General features: G+C 36.0%; 1 protein-coding gene across 1 annotated transcript in view; it reads right to left on the bottom strand.

Annotated features, from left to right (window-relative positions):
- The window catches only part of LOC137229726 (NXPE family member 2-like), a gene marked incomplete at its 5' end in the record, with an annotated part of 31,937 nt that overhangs the window by 8,422 nt on the left and 5,910 nt on the right, over positions 1-17,605 (bottom strand). The window contains 1 exon segment of the mRNA XM_067747673.1: positions 1,604-2,337. Coding sequence (XP_067603774.1) covers positions 1,604-2,337 — 734 coding nt within the window.

The following is a 17,605-nucleotide window of genomic DNA, read 5'->3' as shown; positions in this document are numbered from 1 at the left end:
GGGAGCACAGGTTTGATCCCTGGTTGGGGAACTAAGATCCTGCATGCCGCGCGGTGCAGCCAATAAATACATAAATAAATAAGTGGTCCACAGTCAAGTAATTCTGGGAAATGTTTTGTGTTCCATCTCACTTGAAGGAATAGAGACTAAAGTTAAGGGATACTCCAAGGCTCTGCCTACTCGCCTGACCTCCTTTCTCCCTCTCTTATTGCATTCCAGCCTCCCTGGTCCTCCTCATGGTTCCTGGAACATTCTAGCATGCCATTGCTTCAGGTTCTATTCCTCTTCCTGAAATAGTGTTCCCCCCATAATTCACAAGGCTCTCTTCTTCACTTCATTCAGGTTACTGTTCAAGTGACCCATCCTCAGATTGGTGCTCAAGACAGGTCTTACCTGACCACGTTTTTAAAATAGCATTCACCATCACATTCAGATCTCTTATTCTGATGACTTTATATTACAAATCTATTTGTTTATTGGTTTGTTGTCTTTCTACCCAACTACAATGTTAAATTCTCAACACCTAGAGCTGTGTCTGGAATATAGAATGTGCTATTTATAAATTGAATGAATGGTGAAAAAATAGTTACAGTTATTGCCTCACAGAGCTTACAATTTAACAGAGGGTATAAAATATATATCTGAAATTTAATAGTGTAATGAGTATTATGATTGGGGAAGAATAGAATGCAGTGGAAGAGTATGAGACTAGCATTTTACCCAAACATAGAGGAAATGATGTTTAGATGAAGGCTTGTGAAATGCCAGAGCTGAGAGACACCACAGTCCGTTTGTGAAATTAAAGGAGTTCAATTTGACTGACAGAGAGCAAGGCAGCAGAAAGGTGAGATAAGGGGCTTCAGAGCTAGGTAAGTCCTTGTAAACATATTAAAGGGTTTGGATTTCATCCTTAGAGCAATGGGATCATATTAAGTGTTTTGAGCAAGTAAAAGTAAACATTAGTCTGGGTGTGGAGTGGGTAGGAAGGAAACAAGGCTGTGAGAAAGTAAACATCTCTGGAGATTGTTATAATAACCTAATTGAGGTAGAATGATAGTTTATACAAAGATAGAGGCAACAGCAATAGAATGAAATGGCTTGGTTCAGGAGATACTTGGGAGGTACAATTCACAGGATTTGGTGATTCATTTGATGTAAAGGGTGAGGTAGACTAAATAATGATAGCATTCCTTCCCCTTGGGTTTGTTGTTTGTTTTATTTTTTTGTTGTTGTTCTTTTTTTTTGTTTTTGCATAGCATCCATTAACACTCTATAGGATTGGTATTCCATGGAACACATTATAGAAAATACTGGTCTCCAGAAAATTCCTATCTGGAAGTATTACAAACTCTGGAGAACTATAGACCTACATGAATTGCTTCATTGGTTGTACTCCTTTTAGCAAATAGCTCAGGATGAATAAAACCACAGTTGTAGAGGTGACCTGTATGGGACCCTGTGAATATATTACCATCTGCACTGAATCTCTGATTATAAACTAGTCAACATAAGGGAGCTTGATTAAGAAAAGTTATTAGGCAGTGTTGCTCTGAAACTAAGTCTCCCTCTTTGTATTGATGATTGTGTTTGAAGGCCCGTTTACCTGCGGAAAATGATCCATTCTTTCTCTCTAAGATAGGAAATATTTGCATTCCTGGTGGTCACGTGGGTCAGTGCCTCACAGGGAACACATGGAGGCTTCACGCAGTAGAAGGCTTCCTGGTCGCGATAGTGCAGGTTCTCACACAGTTCAGCATTTGAATTTAAAACCAGGGCGCAATCAGTATTGACATGGGAGGTGCCATTGGCAAACTGGCCTGTGAACATCACCCTGTCATAGCCTCAGTTCCTTGCCCTCCAGAGAGCCGACACCCCTTCACTGGGGAGGATGAGCAGGACAGACAGAGACACCCGGACCTCCCAGAACAGGGTGAAGCTGACAAGGTAGGTGCCATTGTTGAAGTCTGTCACCTTTCCCGAAGCGCCTGCCTTCAGGGCTGGGGAGGACATCCTGGCCCTCAGGAAATCCCCGTCATATTCCTTCCTGCGTCCCAAGTGGTCCCTCACCTCCAGCAGGACGTCTAGCTGATCCCCCCTGCAGTATGTGTCTTGAGGGCTGAGGAGGGTGGCTTTACTGTGTGTGGCGCTGGTGGTGGAGCTCACGTGGGAGAAGGGTCTGGGTGGGATCAGCTGGTCTAGCTTCTCCATGATCCCCTTTATTCTCAGCTCAGTCTCTGTTGGTGAAAATTCTGGATCCAGTGGTGCTTCTGGGTAGAAGAACTTTCTGAAGGTGTTCCAATGATTCAGAGAGATAGGGTTTCTCAAGCTGAACAAGAACTGAAGTACTAAGAGAAAAGGGTTATATTATCAGCAAATAATATGGCTTGTTTTTCAACATAAATCATTATGGTTTAGTTTACATACATTTCAGTAGATGCAATCACATATCAAAAATGGATTCTAACCAGTTTTCAGTTTTGGAATCACAGGATTAATTTCCATGAAATGTGACTTCCTGTACTGCCAGCTGATGATTTCTTCTAGAAGTCATTGGCTTAAAAATTAAATATATAGAATAATTATATACTATTTAATGATTGGATTTTTGTGTTTCCCTTCACCATCTCCTTATCTGGCCTATTTTTCTTTATGCAAATCATATAGCCATATTATAGACAATATGGAAAACAACATATTTTAAAAAATATGATCCTACATAAGCTTTGCTATCTTTATAGTATTTTTTAATTATTATGTCCTTTCTTTTTCCTTCTATACATATATTTTATCTAGTTGTAATCATACTAAAAATATAGTTCTAATACTTTTTTGCAGATAATACCATGGTTTATAAACGTTTTAATATTGTTACATACGTTTCATGATCATTTTTAATGATTACATGATACTCCATCAAGAGGATGTAAAATGGGTTGTGTGGCCAATGATATTGGACAATTGGATTATAGCTATTCATCTCCATTTTACATCACATTTGGATATTTTCCAACTTTTCACGTACAGGATTACTTCCTTATGATGAATTACTTCCTTAGGATGGATTCCTAGGGATGGAAGTACCAGATCATATATTATTGAATTAAGTTATCAATCAACCAAAGTAAAAATATAAACATTTTTATTCTTCTTGACTGTCAATTGTATTCTCAAGGGTATATATTGCCACCAGCAATAAGTAAGACTAGCTGTCATGCCACACCAGTGTCTCTTTTATCATTGCAGCAAAGTGTAAGAGTTATGTATAATGCTCCTTAACAAGAGTACTGAGAGACATATTTAGTCATATCCAAAGTTTGTTTAGCTGACAATGAATGCCATGAATTCACCTGGACAATGAGGTAATTGGAGGAAATATTACTACCAATTTAAGTCTGTTCAGGTCCCAGGAATCTCTCAAGCTCCATGGAAGTACATTTAGCCATGGCCTAAAATGACATAGGTGAAGCTGGGTCTGGAAACCACCCCTGTTTGTTTCTTAATTGGCTTGTTTGTGTTTGGCTTTGTTTTGCTTTTTAAGTCGACTGCTGTTTAATATTTATACAGAAAGGCTTGAAGCCCAGGTGTCTTATTTCCCCTGTCATAACTATAGTCAAAGGTTTTTCTGGAACAAGATATTTAGTTATGCCAAAACAATTATATAACATCACATATATCATATTCTAATAATTGGATTGTTGCCTGAATAAAAGAGTCATACAAAATCCATTTTCTGACTGAGGAGTTTGGATAGCTGTCTGCTCACCAAGAGAAAGGAGTTGGATATCTCAATTAAGTCTCCCTTACAAAATTCATCACTTTAAATACTGGTGGTTAAATTATAAAACATTGTCATTAAAACCATTTGCAAGGGCAGGACAGGAATAAAGAAGCAGTCGTAGAGAATGGACTTGAGGACACGGGGACAGGGAAGGGTAAGCTGGGACAAAGTGAGTATCATTGACATATATACATTACCAAATGTAAATTAGATAGCTAGTGGGAAGCAGCCACATAGCTGAGGGAGATCAGCTTGGTGCTTTGTGACCACCTAGAGGGGTGGGATAGGGAGGGTGGGAGGGAGATGCAAGAGGGAGGAGATATGGGGATATATATATATATGTATAGCTGATTCACTTTGTTATAAAGCAGAAACTAACAAACCATTGTAAAGCAATTATACTCCAATAAAGATGTTAAAAAATAAAATAAATTATTTGCAAATGTGACAGGTGAAAATGGAGACATACTATTGTTTTAAATTACATTTATTTTAATACTAGTGTGTTTCAACTTTATTTTCCCTCAAACACTGGTTTTACTAATATATCTCTTCTCTTCAATATGGTGTATTTCCTTTGTTGATTTTTTAATTTTGATTTCAATGTTTTTTAAATTTCTCGGTTGACATCAATTCTTTATATAACAAACATCTTAACATTTAGTCTCTCAATTTTGCAGAAAATATTTTATCAGTTCATATCTTGACATTTTTAAAAGTATTTAAATTTATAGTTAAACCACTGAAAAATTCCTTTGTGACATAATTCTATTGCTTCTAATCTTAGACGGTTCTCCAAAATTTCATTATCTAAGTATTCAATTCTATTTTTTTAAACAAGAAAATGTTTATTTAGTGGATAAAAATACACCATCAATTTTGAGAAAATATTGGAGAAATATTTTGAGAAAATATTTGTTCTATAGGAATTAGCACTACTGGAAAATCATGAAAATACATCACTTCAAATTATAAACAAGTACATTTGTACTAAGTTTATCAGGTACAAAGTGAAGAGAGAAATCGACTATTTTATTAAGGAAAAATCTGGTCAGCCAAACTAGATCACTTAGACTACCCAAATTCATTCTAATTAGATTTAGTTAAATTAGTAGGATAATTACATGTTTTGAATTTATTTTTACATTTTATTACATTATTGTCATCCTTTTTTATTATCATGTATGATCATAATTTCACTACCTGGTAAATAATTGCTTCCAAAAAATTTTTTTCTCTTAAATAGAATAACAATTTTGTTACTTCTTATTAAGATCATAGCATATTTAAATTAACAAATTAAACACCTAATGGTTTAGTTAATATCTACCTATGAAATTTTTTTTTAAATAACTGGGTTGCCTGTGCACTTAATGAACTGGTTGACTTCAGGACTGATAAAGCAGACCTTGTCAGAGGAGTCATGAAACTGACTGTTGGCAAAGTACTCAAAGGCAAACCCAATAATATGGTCACTGAGCCAGGTTGGAGGATCCAATAGTGAGACATCTGTTTGCCACAGCAGACTGTCCATGTAACTGAAGACTACTGGAGCAATCTTGTACTGACTAGAGCTGCTCAGAAATGCCAGAAGCTGCCTCAGTCCTCACCAATCCAGCCAGCCTTCAGGCACCTCTGTATTGGTCGGAAAGCCGGAAGTGGGTTTTAGGGTAAACAAGTCTAAAAGCTTAACTTGAATTAGCCTGTGTACATGAATTCATGCTTCATTCTGTGTTTTTCCTCATACCTTTCAATGTGTGTGTATAAACTAAATGAACTAAATGCTTTAAAATATTTGGAAAGTTAACCAGAAAGCACACTTGTAATGTATTCAAACAGTTGTGATCGTACATATATATCAAAAGTATTAAGTAAGTAGATTTAGATAAAGAACAATCAAGTTACCTGTGAAATTATTAAGAGGGTTCTACTACCAAACATGAACTCATGCCATATTACTATTGGTTTTCTACTCCTGACTATACATTTTCAGTTTTACTCCTTTATTTTCTCTCCTCTCCTTTCTTCTCCTTTCCCCTCCCTTCCCCTCCTCTTTTTTCCCTCCTTTGCTCCCTCCCTCCTTCATTTCTCTTTTTTTCCTTCCCTCCCTTTCTTCTTCCATAAAATATGTAGTGAATCCATGCTATGCACCCTGTATTGTGTTAGCTGTGGAGACATGTGGAGACAAAAGCAAGACACACCCAATCTCCCCTTAACAACAATTTTATATTTTAAGTTGGAAGACTTAGATGGAAATTGGGAATAAAATGAAAAATTACAGTATTATTAACAATAATGATTAGCAAATGTTTTCTATGCGTTGATGCTGTTCTAAACTTTTTAATTGTATTTTCTAATTTATCCTCACAACAACCCTCTGAAACTAGTAGAACTGCTTCCCCTCTTCTACAGAAAGTGAAACTGAGGCCCTGAGAAAGTTAAATAACTTGGCCAGGGATGCAGAGCTAGTAAGTGGTGGGAAGTGTAATTCAAAAGCAGGGAGGTGGGCTCCAGAACCTGTAGTCTTAACCACTAAATTGTACTACACACTAGAGAAGTTCTTTGGTTGACAAGAAGGGAATAAATTAAACAGCTTAGCTGGTTTATTTTGACCATAAATTTTTAATATATATGTATTTTGTGCCTTTTACATAAGTATAATTTTGACATAGCTTAGCAGTGAAACTTTCATCTTGATGTGGTTACTATGGGTTGTTTTACTAAGTTTTAGTTCATTTTTATCTTTTAACGTATGGAATCCAGTTCTGCTTGAAAATATGCTCCAAAATTTGACTGCAGGACTAGAATGTGTTTTGGCTACAAAGTAGATTGATCAAATAAACCTTCCAAATAAATAGCTTTTCAGATGGGTTTGGCAAAGGATACGTGTGTAGTAAAGATAAATTTCATGTTTAAGCAATGGTAGACTCTTCCCTCGGGAGAAGATGGTTAGTATTGCACAGCTAGCATTTCCCACGGCAATTTTGAGATAAATAAGGAAATCTTTCAGTGTGGGAACTGATGTGCTATCTACAGCTACAGCCCTATCTAAAAGCTCATATTTCAGATTCTACAGATAGATGCTTCAGTTTCCATGTGTGTGTGTGTATTATATATGTATCAAGTGGTTTCTAATTTTTTTTCACATGAAAATGTGCCAAATTATCCTAGAGGGGAAAAAAAGGGTTCTTTGTATATTTTGGATAACAGTTCTTTGTCAGATATATCTTTTGCAAATACTTTCTCTGTCTGCAGCTTTTCTTCTCATTCCCTTGCCTTTCATAGAGCACAAGTTTTTAATTTTAAAGATGTCCAGATTATGAATTATTTCCTTCATGGATTGTGCCTTTGGTATGATATCTAAAAAGTCATCTCCATACCCAAGGTCAGTTAGGTTTTCTCCTTTGTTATCTCCTAGAAGTTTTATAGTTTTGCATTTTACATTTAGGTCTATGATTCACTTTTAGTTAATTTTTGGAAAGGGTGTAAGCTCTGTGTCTAGATTTATTTATTGTTTTTGTATGGATGGGTGACTAGTTGTTCCAGTAACAGTTATTGAAAAGGCTGTCTTTGCTCCATTGTCAAGCATCAGCTGACTTTATTTATGTGGGTCTGTTTCTGGAGTCTCTTTTCTGTTCCCTTGACTTGTTCATCATTCTTTCACCAATAATATCATACTGCCTTGATTACTGTAGCTTTATAGTAATTCTTGAAGTCAGGTAGTGTCAGTCCTCTGACTCTGTTCTTTAATATTGATTTGCCTACCCTGGGGGTTTTGCCTCTCCATATAAACTTTAGAATCAGTTTTTCATATTTTATATGACTGGATTTTGTCATTCTTTTGTCTATCTAGATTCAATCAAGTGGATAGAAAGATCTACTCTACTGGTTCTTATGGTAAAGATACTCTTTGCCCTCTTTACTGACCTTAATAATAATTTTAATTTAACTAATTATTTCTGATTAATTATGAAAGGAAGTACACAATTATTATTTGCAGCTGATATGATTATATACCCATAAAAACCAATCTAGTGAAAGGAACAAATGTGTAAACTTATTATTACAAAAAGTGAATAATTTGAAAGATATATAAGTAGAACTCCATGGGCATCTAAAAGAGATTGCTGCAAACTTGGCCTCAGACTGTTAAAAATGGCTTCGTGAGGGGAAAATGAGAATTATTGTTTAATGGTCACAGAGTTTCTATTTGGAGCAATGAAAATGTTTTGGAAATAGATAGTGGTGATTATAAATGTTATTAATGCCATTGTACTATACACTTTAAAATGGTGAAAATGTTGAAGTTTTATGTCATATTTAACCACAATTTTTACAATTAATAATGTAATGTACCCAACATCATTGAATTATATACTTTAAATAGATGAATAGTATGTTATGTAAGTTATATCTCAATAAAGCTTTTTTTTTCCTTAAAGAATTGCTTCACGGGGACTTCCCTGGTGGTACAGTGGTTAAGAATCCGCCTGCCAGTGCAGGAGACACGGGTTTGAGCCCTGGTGTAGAAAGATCCCACATGCCGCGGAGCAACTAAGCCCATGCGCCACAACTACTGAGCCTGCACTCTAGAGCCCGTGAGCCTCAACTACGGAGACCACGTGCCACAACAACTGAAACCCGCATGCTTAGAGCCGGTGCTCTGCAACAAGAGAAGCCACCACAGTGAGAAGCCCATGCACTGCAATGAAGAGTAGCCCCCGCTCGCCACAACTAGAGAAAGCCCATGCACAGCAATGAAGACCCAACACAGCCATAAATAAATAAACAAATAAATAAATAATTTTTTTAAAAGAATTGCTTCACACAGCTGACGACATTTGATTCTCAAAAGATGAGAGGAAGATTACTAGATAGAGAAGAGGAGGATTTTTAGGCAGAGCTATTCTTGGCACTGAGATTTTTTTCCTTTCAGAAAAAAAACTTTATCTTTACTACATATCTGTAAACTGTGGCCATACGTCCAGAACCATTAACCTTCCATCAAAAACAATTCTTTGAGTCAAGAAGGAAATTAATGTCAAAAAGAAAAGAAAAAAGAGCAAAAAGTCTAACCTAAATATTTAAAGGGCTTGGAGCAGCTCTGAGGAACAAACTAATAAGCAGAATCAGTCATCCTGGTTTCCTTCTTTCTGACAATGGTTTTCATTAATTATAGCTATGCAATTCTGCTTCCTGATTTCTTTATAAAAACAAGTATCCTAAAGTTCTTATGTTAAAAAGATCCCAATAACAACCAAATTAAAGGAGAGTCTAGGCTAACAGATGATAAAGACATTGTGGAAGATTTTGAAGAACTGTAACTTATTCTTCTTGACATGGGACTTCCAGAGCGGAGTTTTCATCTGATTACTCAGGGCTAAGGTGTGTTTATTCTTGATTTTATTAGGATTCTTGTTTTCAGGATTCACTTCCAAACACTGGGTGCTTAATGATTGAGGAGACAAACTCTGAAGTTAAAGAGGTGGGGATCTTCTCCACTAGCCAGAGGTCATGCCTGAGACGCTGGAACCCAGGCTTAGTATTATTCTGAGAGTGAGGTTGCTGAGGACTCAGGATAGATAGCTTAATAAGACATGAGATATTCCTAGAAAATAAAAACGTCTCCTTCAACCCTGATACAGTGATTACATACTACCGTAAAAAGAGCAGTAAGTTTTGATTCCTGGTATCACCATTTACTATTTTTGTGATTATGCATTCGATGAAGCCTCATTTCCTCACTCTTAAAGTAGGGTTCATTACACATGGGACATTTGTGTTGAGAGATAGTAATAGAATAAACTTATTTAGTTTCAGGTGTGCCTTTTAAAAATAGCAAATCACTGGCTCTTTAAAAATTTTTTACTCCAGAATGAGAACCTTACCTACCCCTAACTATCATCTCTTTGGAAATTGGGATACAATTTCTCTTTTTAGTTCAAGCATACCTTGATATTTTGCATAAGGCATTGGGGTAACAAAGGAAGTGTTAGAGGCAAGAGTCATGGAAAGGCATGATGTTGAGGGACAAGGGCAGATTCTACACCTTTGTCTTGTTTCCAATCACCTCATTTTCAAGTACATCCTGATTCTAACTAGATTCACCAAATTTAGGTAAGACAGGAACTGGTGTGAGCAGACCTCAGGTATATATGCTGTTTTTGTTTTGTTTCATTTAACTAAAATACAGTAAAATTGACTTTGTTTAATGTACAATTCTATGAGTTTCGACACAGTCTAGATTTGTGTAAGCACCATCACAATCAGAAAAGAGACCAGTTTCATCATCCCCAAACACTGGCCCTTTGTAATAACATGCTCCCTCCTCCCCTAACCTTTGGCAACCACTGATCTATTCTCCATAGCTATAGTTTCACCTTTTTTCCATAAATGTCACATAAATGGAATCATGTATGTGATCTATTTTTTTTTTCGGCTGCAGGTGGGTCTTCGTTGCTGTGCGCGGGTTTTCTCTAGTTGCGGTGAGCGGGGGCTATTCTTCGTTGTGGTGCATGGGCTTCTCATTGCAGTGGCTTCTCTTGTTGTGGAGCATGGGCTGTAGTCACAAGGGCTTCAGTAGTTGTGGCACACAGGCTCAGTAGTTGCGGCATGTGGGCTTTAGGGAGTGCAGGCTTCAGTAGTTGTGGTGCATGGCCTCAGTAGCTGTGGCTCGCAGGTTCTAGAGCACAGGCTTAGTAGTTGTTGCTCACAGGCTTAGTTGCTCCACAGCATGTGGGATTTTCCCAGACCAGGGATCGAACCTGAGTCCCCTGCATTCCCAGGTGGATTCTTAACCACTGCGCCACCAGGGAAGTCCCTATGTGACCTTTTGAGACCAGCTTCTTTCCATCAGCATATTGCCCTTGAGATTTGTCCATATTGCTGTGTGTCAGTAGTTTGTTCATTTGCATTGCTGAGCAACATTCCATTGTATGGATGTATGAGTTTGTTTATCAATTGACTTACTAAAGAACATTTGGGCTGTATCCAGTTTGGGGCAATTATGAATAGAGCTGCTATGAACATTCATGCACAGGTTTTGTGTGAATATGAGTTCTCATTGCTCTATGATTTTGCCCTGAAGGGAAGCTTTGGCAATGCCTGAGGGACATTTTTGGGTTTGGGGAATTTTGCTGGGGGAGTTTTTTTTTTTCTTCATTTTATTTTTTTAAAATTTTATTAGAGTACAGTTGATTTACAATGTTGTGTTAGTTTCAGGCATACAGCATAGTGATTCAGTCATACATATACATATATTCATTCTTTTACAGATTCTTTTCCCATATAGGTTATTACAGAATATCCCTGTGCTATACAGTAGGTCCTTGTTGGTTATCTATTTTATACATGGTAGTGTGTGTATGTTAATCCCTAGCTCCTAATTTATCCCTCCCCTCCACATTTCCCCTTTGGTCACCGTAAGTTTGTTTTTGAAATCTGTGAGTCTATTTCTGTCTTGTAAACAAGTTCATTTATATCATTTTTTTAAAAAATTAGATTCCACATATGAGTGATATCATATAATATTTGTCTTTTTCCATCTGACTTACTTCACTTAGTATGATAATTTCTAGGTCCATCCTTGCTGCTGCAAGTGGAATTTTTTGGTTCTTTTTATGGCTGAGTAATATTCCAATGTATATATGTACCACATCTTCTATATCCATTCATCCATTGATGGACTTTTAGGTTGGTTACCTGTCCTGGCTATTGTAGATACTTCTGCAATGAACATTGGGGTGCATTTATCTTTTTGAATTATGATTTTCTCTGGATATATACCTAGGAGTGGGATTGCTGGACCATATGGTAGCTCTATGTTTAGTTTTTTAATGAACCTCCATACTGTTCTCCATAGTGGCTGTTACCAATTTACATTCTGACCAACAGTGTAAGAGGATTCCCTTTTCTCTACAGCCTCTCCAGCATTTATTGTTTGTAGACGTTTTGATGATGGCCATTCTGACCAATGTGAGGTAATACCTCATTGTAGTTTTGATTTGCATTTCTCTGATAATTAATGATGTTGAGCATCTTTTCATATGATTTTTGGCTAGCTCTGAGGGACATTTTTGATTGTCACAACTAAAGCAGAGTGGGAGTTTGTTGGGGGGTGGGGAGGCTGAAGAGTTGCTACTATCATCTAGTGGGTAGAAGTCAAGGTGCATTATCTGACAATGCACAGGACAGCCCCCAACAACAAAAACTGATTGGACCAAAATATCAATAGTTCTACAGTTGAGAGACCTGCTCTACAGGAAATACCTGAGTGGGAATTACAAGGGTGTATGGTAAGTAGGTGTATCTTTAACTTTACAAGAAACAGCCAGACTGTTTTCCAGAGTGGGTATATTTTTTGGCATTCTCACCAGCAATGAGAGTTCCAGGAGTTCCACATTTTACCAGCAGTTGATATTGCAGGGTTTTCTTTAGTTGCATTTTTTGCCATTCTACTAGGTACATAGGGACAGCTCGTCAGTTTTTATTTGGATTTCCTTAATGGCAAAGCATATTGATTATATATATTTTAATTTGCTTATTTGCTAGCCATATATCCTCTTTGGTAAAGGATTTATTCAAGTTTTTGGGCCCAATTGTTAATTGAATTGTTTGCTTTCTTACTGTTGAATTTTGAGAGTTTCTTATACGGTTGACCCTTGAACAATGTGGGGGCTGGGGTACCAACCTTCCACACAATCCAAAATCCGAGTATAACTTATAGTCAGCCCTTGGTATATGCAATTCCTCCATATCCTTGGTTCCACATCCATGGATTCAACCAACAGCAGATCGTGTAGTACTGTTATGTTTACTATTGAAAATATCCTCATGTAAGTGGCCCTGTGCTGTTCAAACCCATGTTATTCAAGGGTTCGCTGTATATTATGAATACAAGTGCTTTGTTGATTGTGTGATTTGCAAATATTTTCTCCCAGTCTGTAGCTTGTCTTTTCATTCTCTCAACAGTGTCTTTCACAAAGGAAAATGTTTTAATTTTGATGAAGTCCCATTTATCACTTTTTAATTTTATGGGTTGCATTTTTAGTTTTATACTTAAGAAATCTAACCACAGGTTGTTAAGATTTTCTGTTTTCCTTAAAACTTTTGTGGGTTTAGACTTTATATTTAGATCTCTCATCCACTTGAGTTAATTTTTGTATAAGCTGTGAGGTTTAGGTTGATATTCATTTATTACCATACAGATGGCTGATTGTTCTAACCATATGGTAAAATTTTCATTTTTCCATTGAATTGCCTTTCTACATTCATCAAAAATCAAGTAGCCATATTTGTATGGCTACATTCCTGGAATTTCTATTCTGTTTTACTCGTCTTTGTATCCAACCCTTCATTAATTCTGTACTGTGTCAACTATTGTAGCTTTATAGTAAGTCTTGAAATTTTTTAGTGTGGCCTCCAACTTTATTCTTCTTTTTAAAATTTGTTTTGTCTATGCTAGTTCCCTTGCTTTTCCATATAAATTTTAGAATCATCTTGTCTAGATCAACAAGAATTCCTGTGAAGATTTTGTTTCAAATTGTGTAAAATCTGTAGTTTAGAGACAGTTAACATTAAATATTGAGTCTTCCAATCTGTGAACACAATATGTCTCTCCATTTATATGTCTATAATTTTTTTTCATCAGCATTTTATAGTTTTCAGACTACAGATTCTGCCCCATTTTGTTAGAATTTTATCTCAGGATTTCACTTTTTAATTTCTTGTAAATGGTTTATTTCTAATTTTTCATTGCTGAAAATACAATATATAGATATACAATTGAATTTTATGTTGACTTTATATCCTATGACCTTGATAAACTTGCATAGTACTTGTAGAAATGTTTTTGTAGGTTCTTTGAGATTTTCTATGTAGACAATCATGTCATCTACAAATAGGGACAATTTTAGCTCTTCATTTCCAACTACATGTGCTTTACTTCATTTTCCTTCTCTTACTTCAATGGCTAGCTCTTCCAGTACGACGTTAAACAGAAGTGGTGAAAAGGGACATCCTTGCCTTCTTTACGATCTCAAGAATAAAGTATTCAATCTTTCACCATTAAGAATGATGTTAGCTATATATTTGCTATGGATGTCCTTTAATGAATTAAGGAAGCTCTTTTTCATTCCAAACTTCCTAAAGGTTTTGTCACAAATGACTGTGAATTTTGTCAAATATTTTTTTCTGTGTAAATTGATATGATCAGGTATTTCTTTTTCTGTAGCCTGTTGACATGGTTGATTATACTGATTGACTTTTTAAAAAATTGAACCAGCAATTGTATTCCTGGAATAAAACCAAGTTGGTCATGGTATATTATTCTTCTTATATATTGCTATATTTGATTTGCTAGTATTTTGTTAAGAATTTTTGCACCTATGTTCATAAGGAATATTGGTCTGTTATTTTATTTCCTTGTACTGTCTTTGGTTTTGGCATCAGGATAATGCTGGCCTAATAAAATAATTTGAGAGCTTTCCTTTCTCTTCTATCCTTTGGAAAAAGAGATTGTGTAAAATTGGTGTTATTTATTTTTTTAAGTATTTGATAGAATTTTCCCATGTAACTATCTGAGCCTAGATACTTCTTTTTCAGAAGAGTTTTAACTATGAATTCTATTTATTTAATTGATTTAGGACTATTCAAAACATCTAGTTATTCTTGGGTGACTTTTGGTAGTTTGTGGTCTTTAAGGTATTCATCCATTTCATCTAAGTTTTCAAATTTATATTCATAAAGTTTTTTGTGGTTTTCCTGTATCATCATTTAATGTCTGTGACTTCCATTTGTCAATTCTGATATTGGTTATTTATGCCATCTCTTTTTTTTTTTCTTTATAGGTTTGGCTAAAGTTTTATCAATTCTAATAATCATTTTAAAGAACCAACTTTTGTTCTATTGATTTTCTCTATTGTATTCTCTATTGTATTCTGTTTTCAATTTTAATGATTTCTACTGTAATATCAATATTTATTATTTCCTTCTTTCTGCTTGCTTTTTATAGTTCTTTAAGGTAGAAAATTCGATTATTGATTTGGTACCTTTCTTCTTTTTTAGAACAACTACTTAATGCTATAAATTTCACTCTAAGTACTGCTTTAGCTGTGTACAACAAATATTAATGTTATATTGCCATTTTTGTTTAGTTCAAACTGTTCTCTAGTGTCCCTTGAAACTTATTATTTGATTCGTTGATTATATAGAAGTGTGTCATTTAATTTCCAAATGTTGAGAGATTTACCAATTATTGTTCTGTTCCTGATTTCCAGTGTAATTTCATTATGTCAAAAAACACACTTTGGGACTTCCCTGGTGGTGCAGTGGTTGAGAGTCCACCTGCTGATGCAGGGGGTCTGGGAAGATCCCACATGCCGCAGAGCAGCTGGGCCCATGAGCCATGGCCACTGAGCCTGCACGTCCGGAGCCTGTGCTCCGCAACAGGAGAGGCCACAACAGTGAGAGGCCCGCGTACCACAAAAAAAAAAAAAAAAAAACCACTCTGTGTAATTTCAATTATTTTAAATTCTGTTAAGGTTTGTTGTATGCCTCTAGATGTGTTCTGTTTTGATGAATGTTTCATGTGCACTGAAAAAATCATGTGTTCTGCTACTGTGGGGTGAAATGTTATATAAACGTCAAGCAGATCCAGTTATTGTATTCCTTAGTTCTTCTATATTTTTGCTGACTGTATTAGATTCCTAGGGAAGCCAAAACAAATTGTCACAAACTTGGTGACTTAAAACAACATAAATTTATTATCTCACAGTTATGGAGGCCAGAATTCTAAAATCAAGATGTCAACAGAGATGATTCCTTCTGGAGGCTCTGAGGGAGAGTATATTCCATGCCTCTCTCCTGGCTTCTGGTGGATGCTAGCAATCCTTGCTATTCTTGACCTATAGATGCATCACTGCAATCTCTGCCATCATCTTCATATCACCTTCCCCTTGTGTGCCTTCTCCCTTCTCCTCTTTTAAAAAGATACTTGTCATTAGCTTTAGGGTCCACCCTAATCCAGGATGATCTCATCCCAGGATCTTTAACTTAATTACATCTGCAAAGAGTATTTTTCTAAATAGGTTAGATTCAGAGGTTTCAGGCAGACATATCTTTTGGAAGGGAGTGCCACCTTTCGACCCACTACACTGACTTTCTGTCTACTTGTTCTATCAATTACTGAGAGCAATGTAGGAGTCAACAACTTAACTTTGGATTTGTCCTTTTTTTCTTTCATTTTTATGTGCTTTTCTTGAAATATTTTGAAGCTGTCAGATGTATACAAATGTATGGTGTTTATAAATTTAGGATGAATTTATTCTTTTATCATTATGTAATGATGCTATTTACTTCTGGTAGTTTTTCTTTTTCTGAAATCTACTTTGTTATTAGTAAATCCATACAAGCATTATTTTGGTTGATATTTTCATGGCATATCTATTTCCATCATTTTACTTTTAGCCTACTTGTATTTAAAATGGGTGTATTATAAATAATTTATGGTTGGGTCACTGTTTTTTTAATCCATTCTGAGTCATTGTCTTTAAATTGGTATGTTTGGACTACTTATATTTAATGTATTTATTGATATGTTTTGACTTAGGGCTGCCATTTTATTTGTTTTCTCTCTTTTTAATTCTTCTATAATGATCTTGAAATACACCCGGAATGCTCTCTTTTCCTTAACAAGTTTGCCCTCAAGGGAAACTATTTCACCAGAACTTAAATTACTTGGGTTTACCAAAGCCTAACCAACCGGAAGGAAGGAAAATACCCAAATCCAGCTACCCAATAGATCATGTCCAACTTTCAATAAAATATTACAAGGCATGCAAAAAACAAAAAAAAGCACACAGTCTGAAGCAATAATATGGACATCAGAGCCAGACTCAGCTATAGTAGAGACTTTGGAATTATCAGACCAGGAATTAAAAATAACAGGGCTTCCCTGGTGGCACAATGGTTGAGAATCTGCCTGCCAATGCAGGGGACACGGGTTCAAGCCCTGGTCTGGGAAGATCCCACATGCCACGGGGCAACTGGGCCCATGAGCCACAACTACTGAGCCTGCACGTCTGGAGCCTGTGCTCCGCAACAAGAGAGGCCACGATACTGAGAGGCCCGTGCACTGCGATGAAGAGTGGCCCCCGCTCGCCGCAACTAGAGAAAGCCCTCACACAGAAGCGAAGACCCAACACAGCCAAAAATAAATAAATAAATAAATTTATTTTTTAAAAATCTATAATTAATGTGCTAAGGGTTCTAATGGGAAAAGTGGGCACCATACAGGAACAAATAGGTAATGTAAGCAGAGATATGGAAACTCTAAGAAAGAATCAAAAAGAAATGCTAGAAATAAAAAACACTGTAAGAGAAACAAAGAATGACTTTGATGAACTTGTTAGCAGACTAAACACAGCCAAGAAAAGAACCAGTGAGCTTGAAGGTATGTCAGTAGAAACTTCCTAAACTGAAAAGCAAAGGCAAAAAGGAATAGAACACCTAAGAACTATGGGACAAATACAAAAAGTATAACATACACATACTGGAAACATCAGAAGCAAAAAAAAGAGAAAAGAACAGAAGAAATATTTGAAATAATAATGGCTGAGAATTATCCAAAATTAATAACAAACACCAAACCATAGACCCAGGAAACTCAGAAAACACCACAGATGATAAATAATTTAAAAAATCTATACCTAAGCATATCATCTCAAACTACAGAAAATCAAAGACAAACAGAAAAATCATGATAGAAGCCAGAGGGAGAAAAAAATCCTACCTATTGAGGAAAAAGAATAAGGTATCTGTGTTTCTATT

This window comes from Pseudorca crassidens, chromosome 9, assembly GCF_039906515.1.
Source record: "Pseudorca crassidens isolate mPseCra1 chromosome 9, mPseCra1.hap1, whole genome shotgun sequence".
Lineage (NCBI taxonomy): Eukaryota > Metazoa > Chordata > Mammalia > Artiodactyla > Delphinidae > Pseudorca > Pseudorca crassidens.
This window is presented reverse-complemented; position numbering and strand designations above follow the sequence as displayed.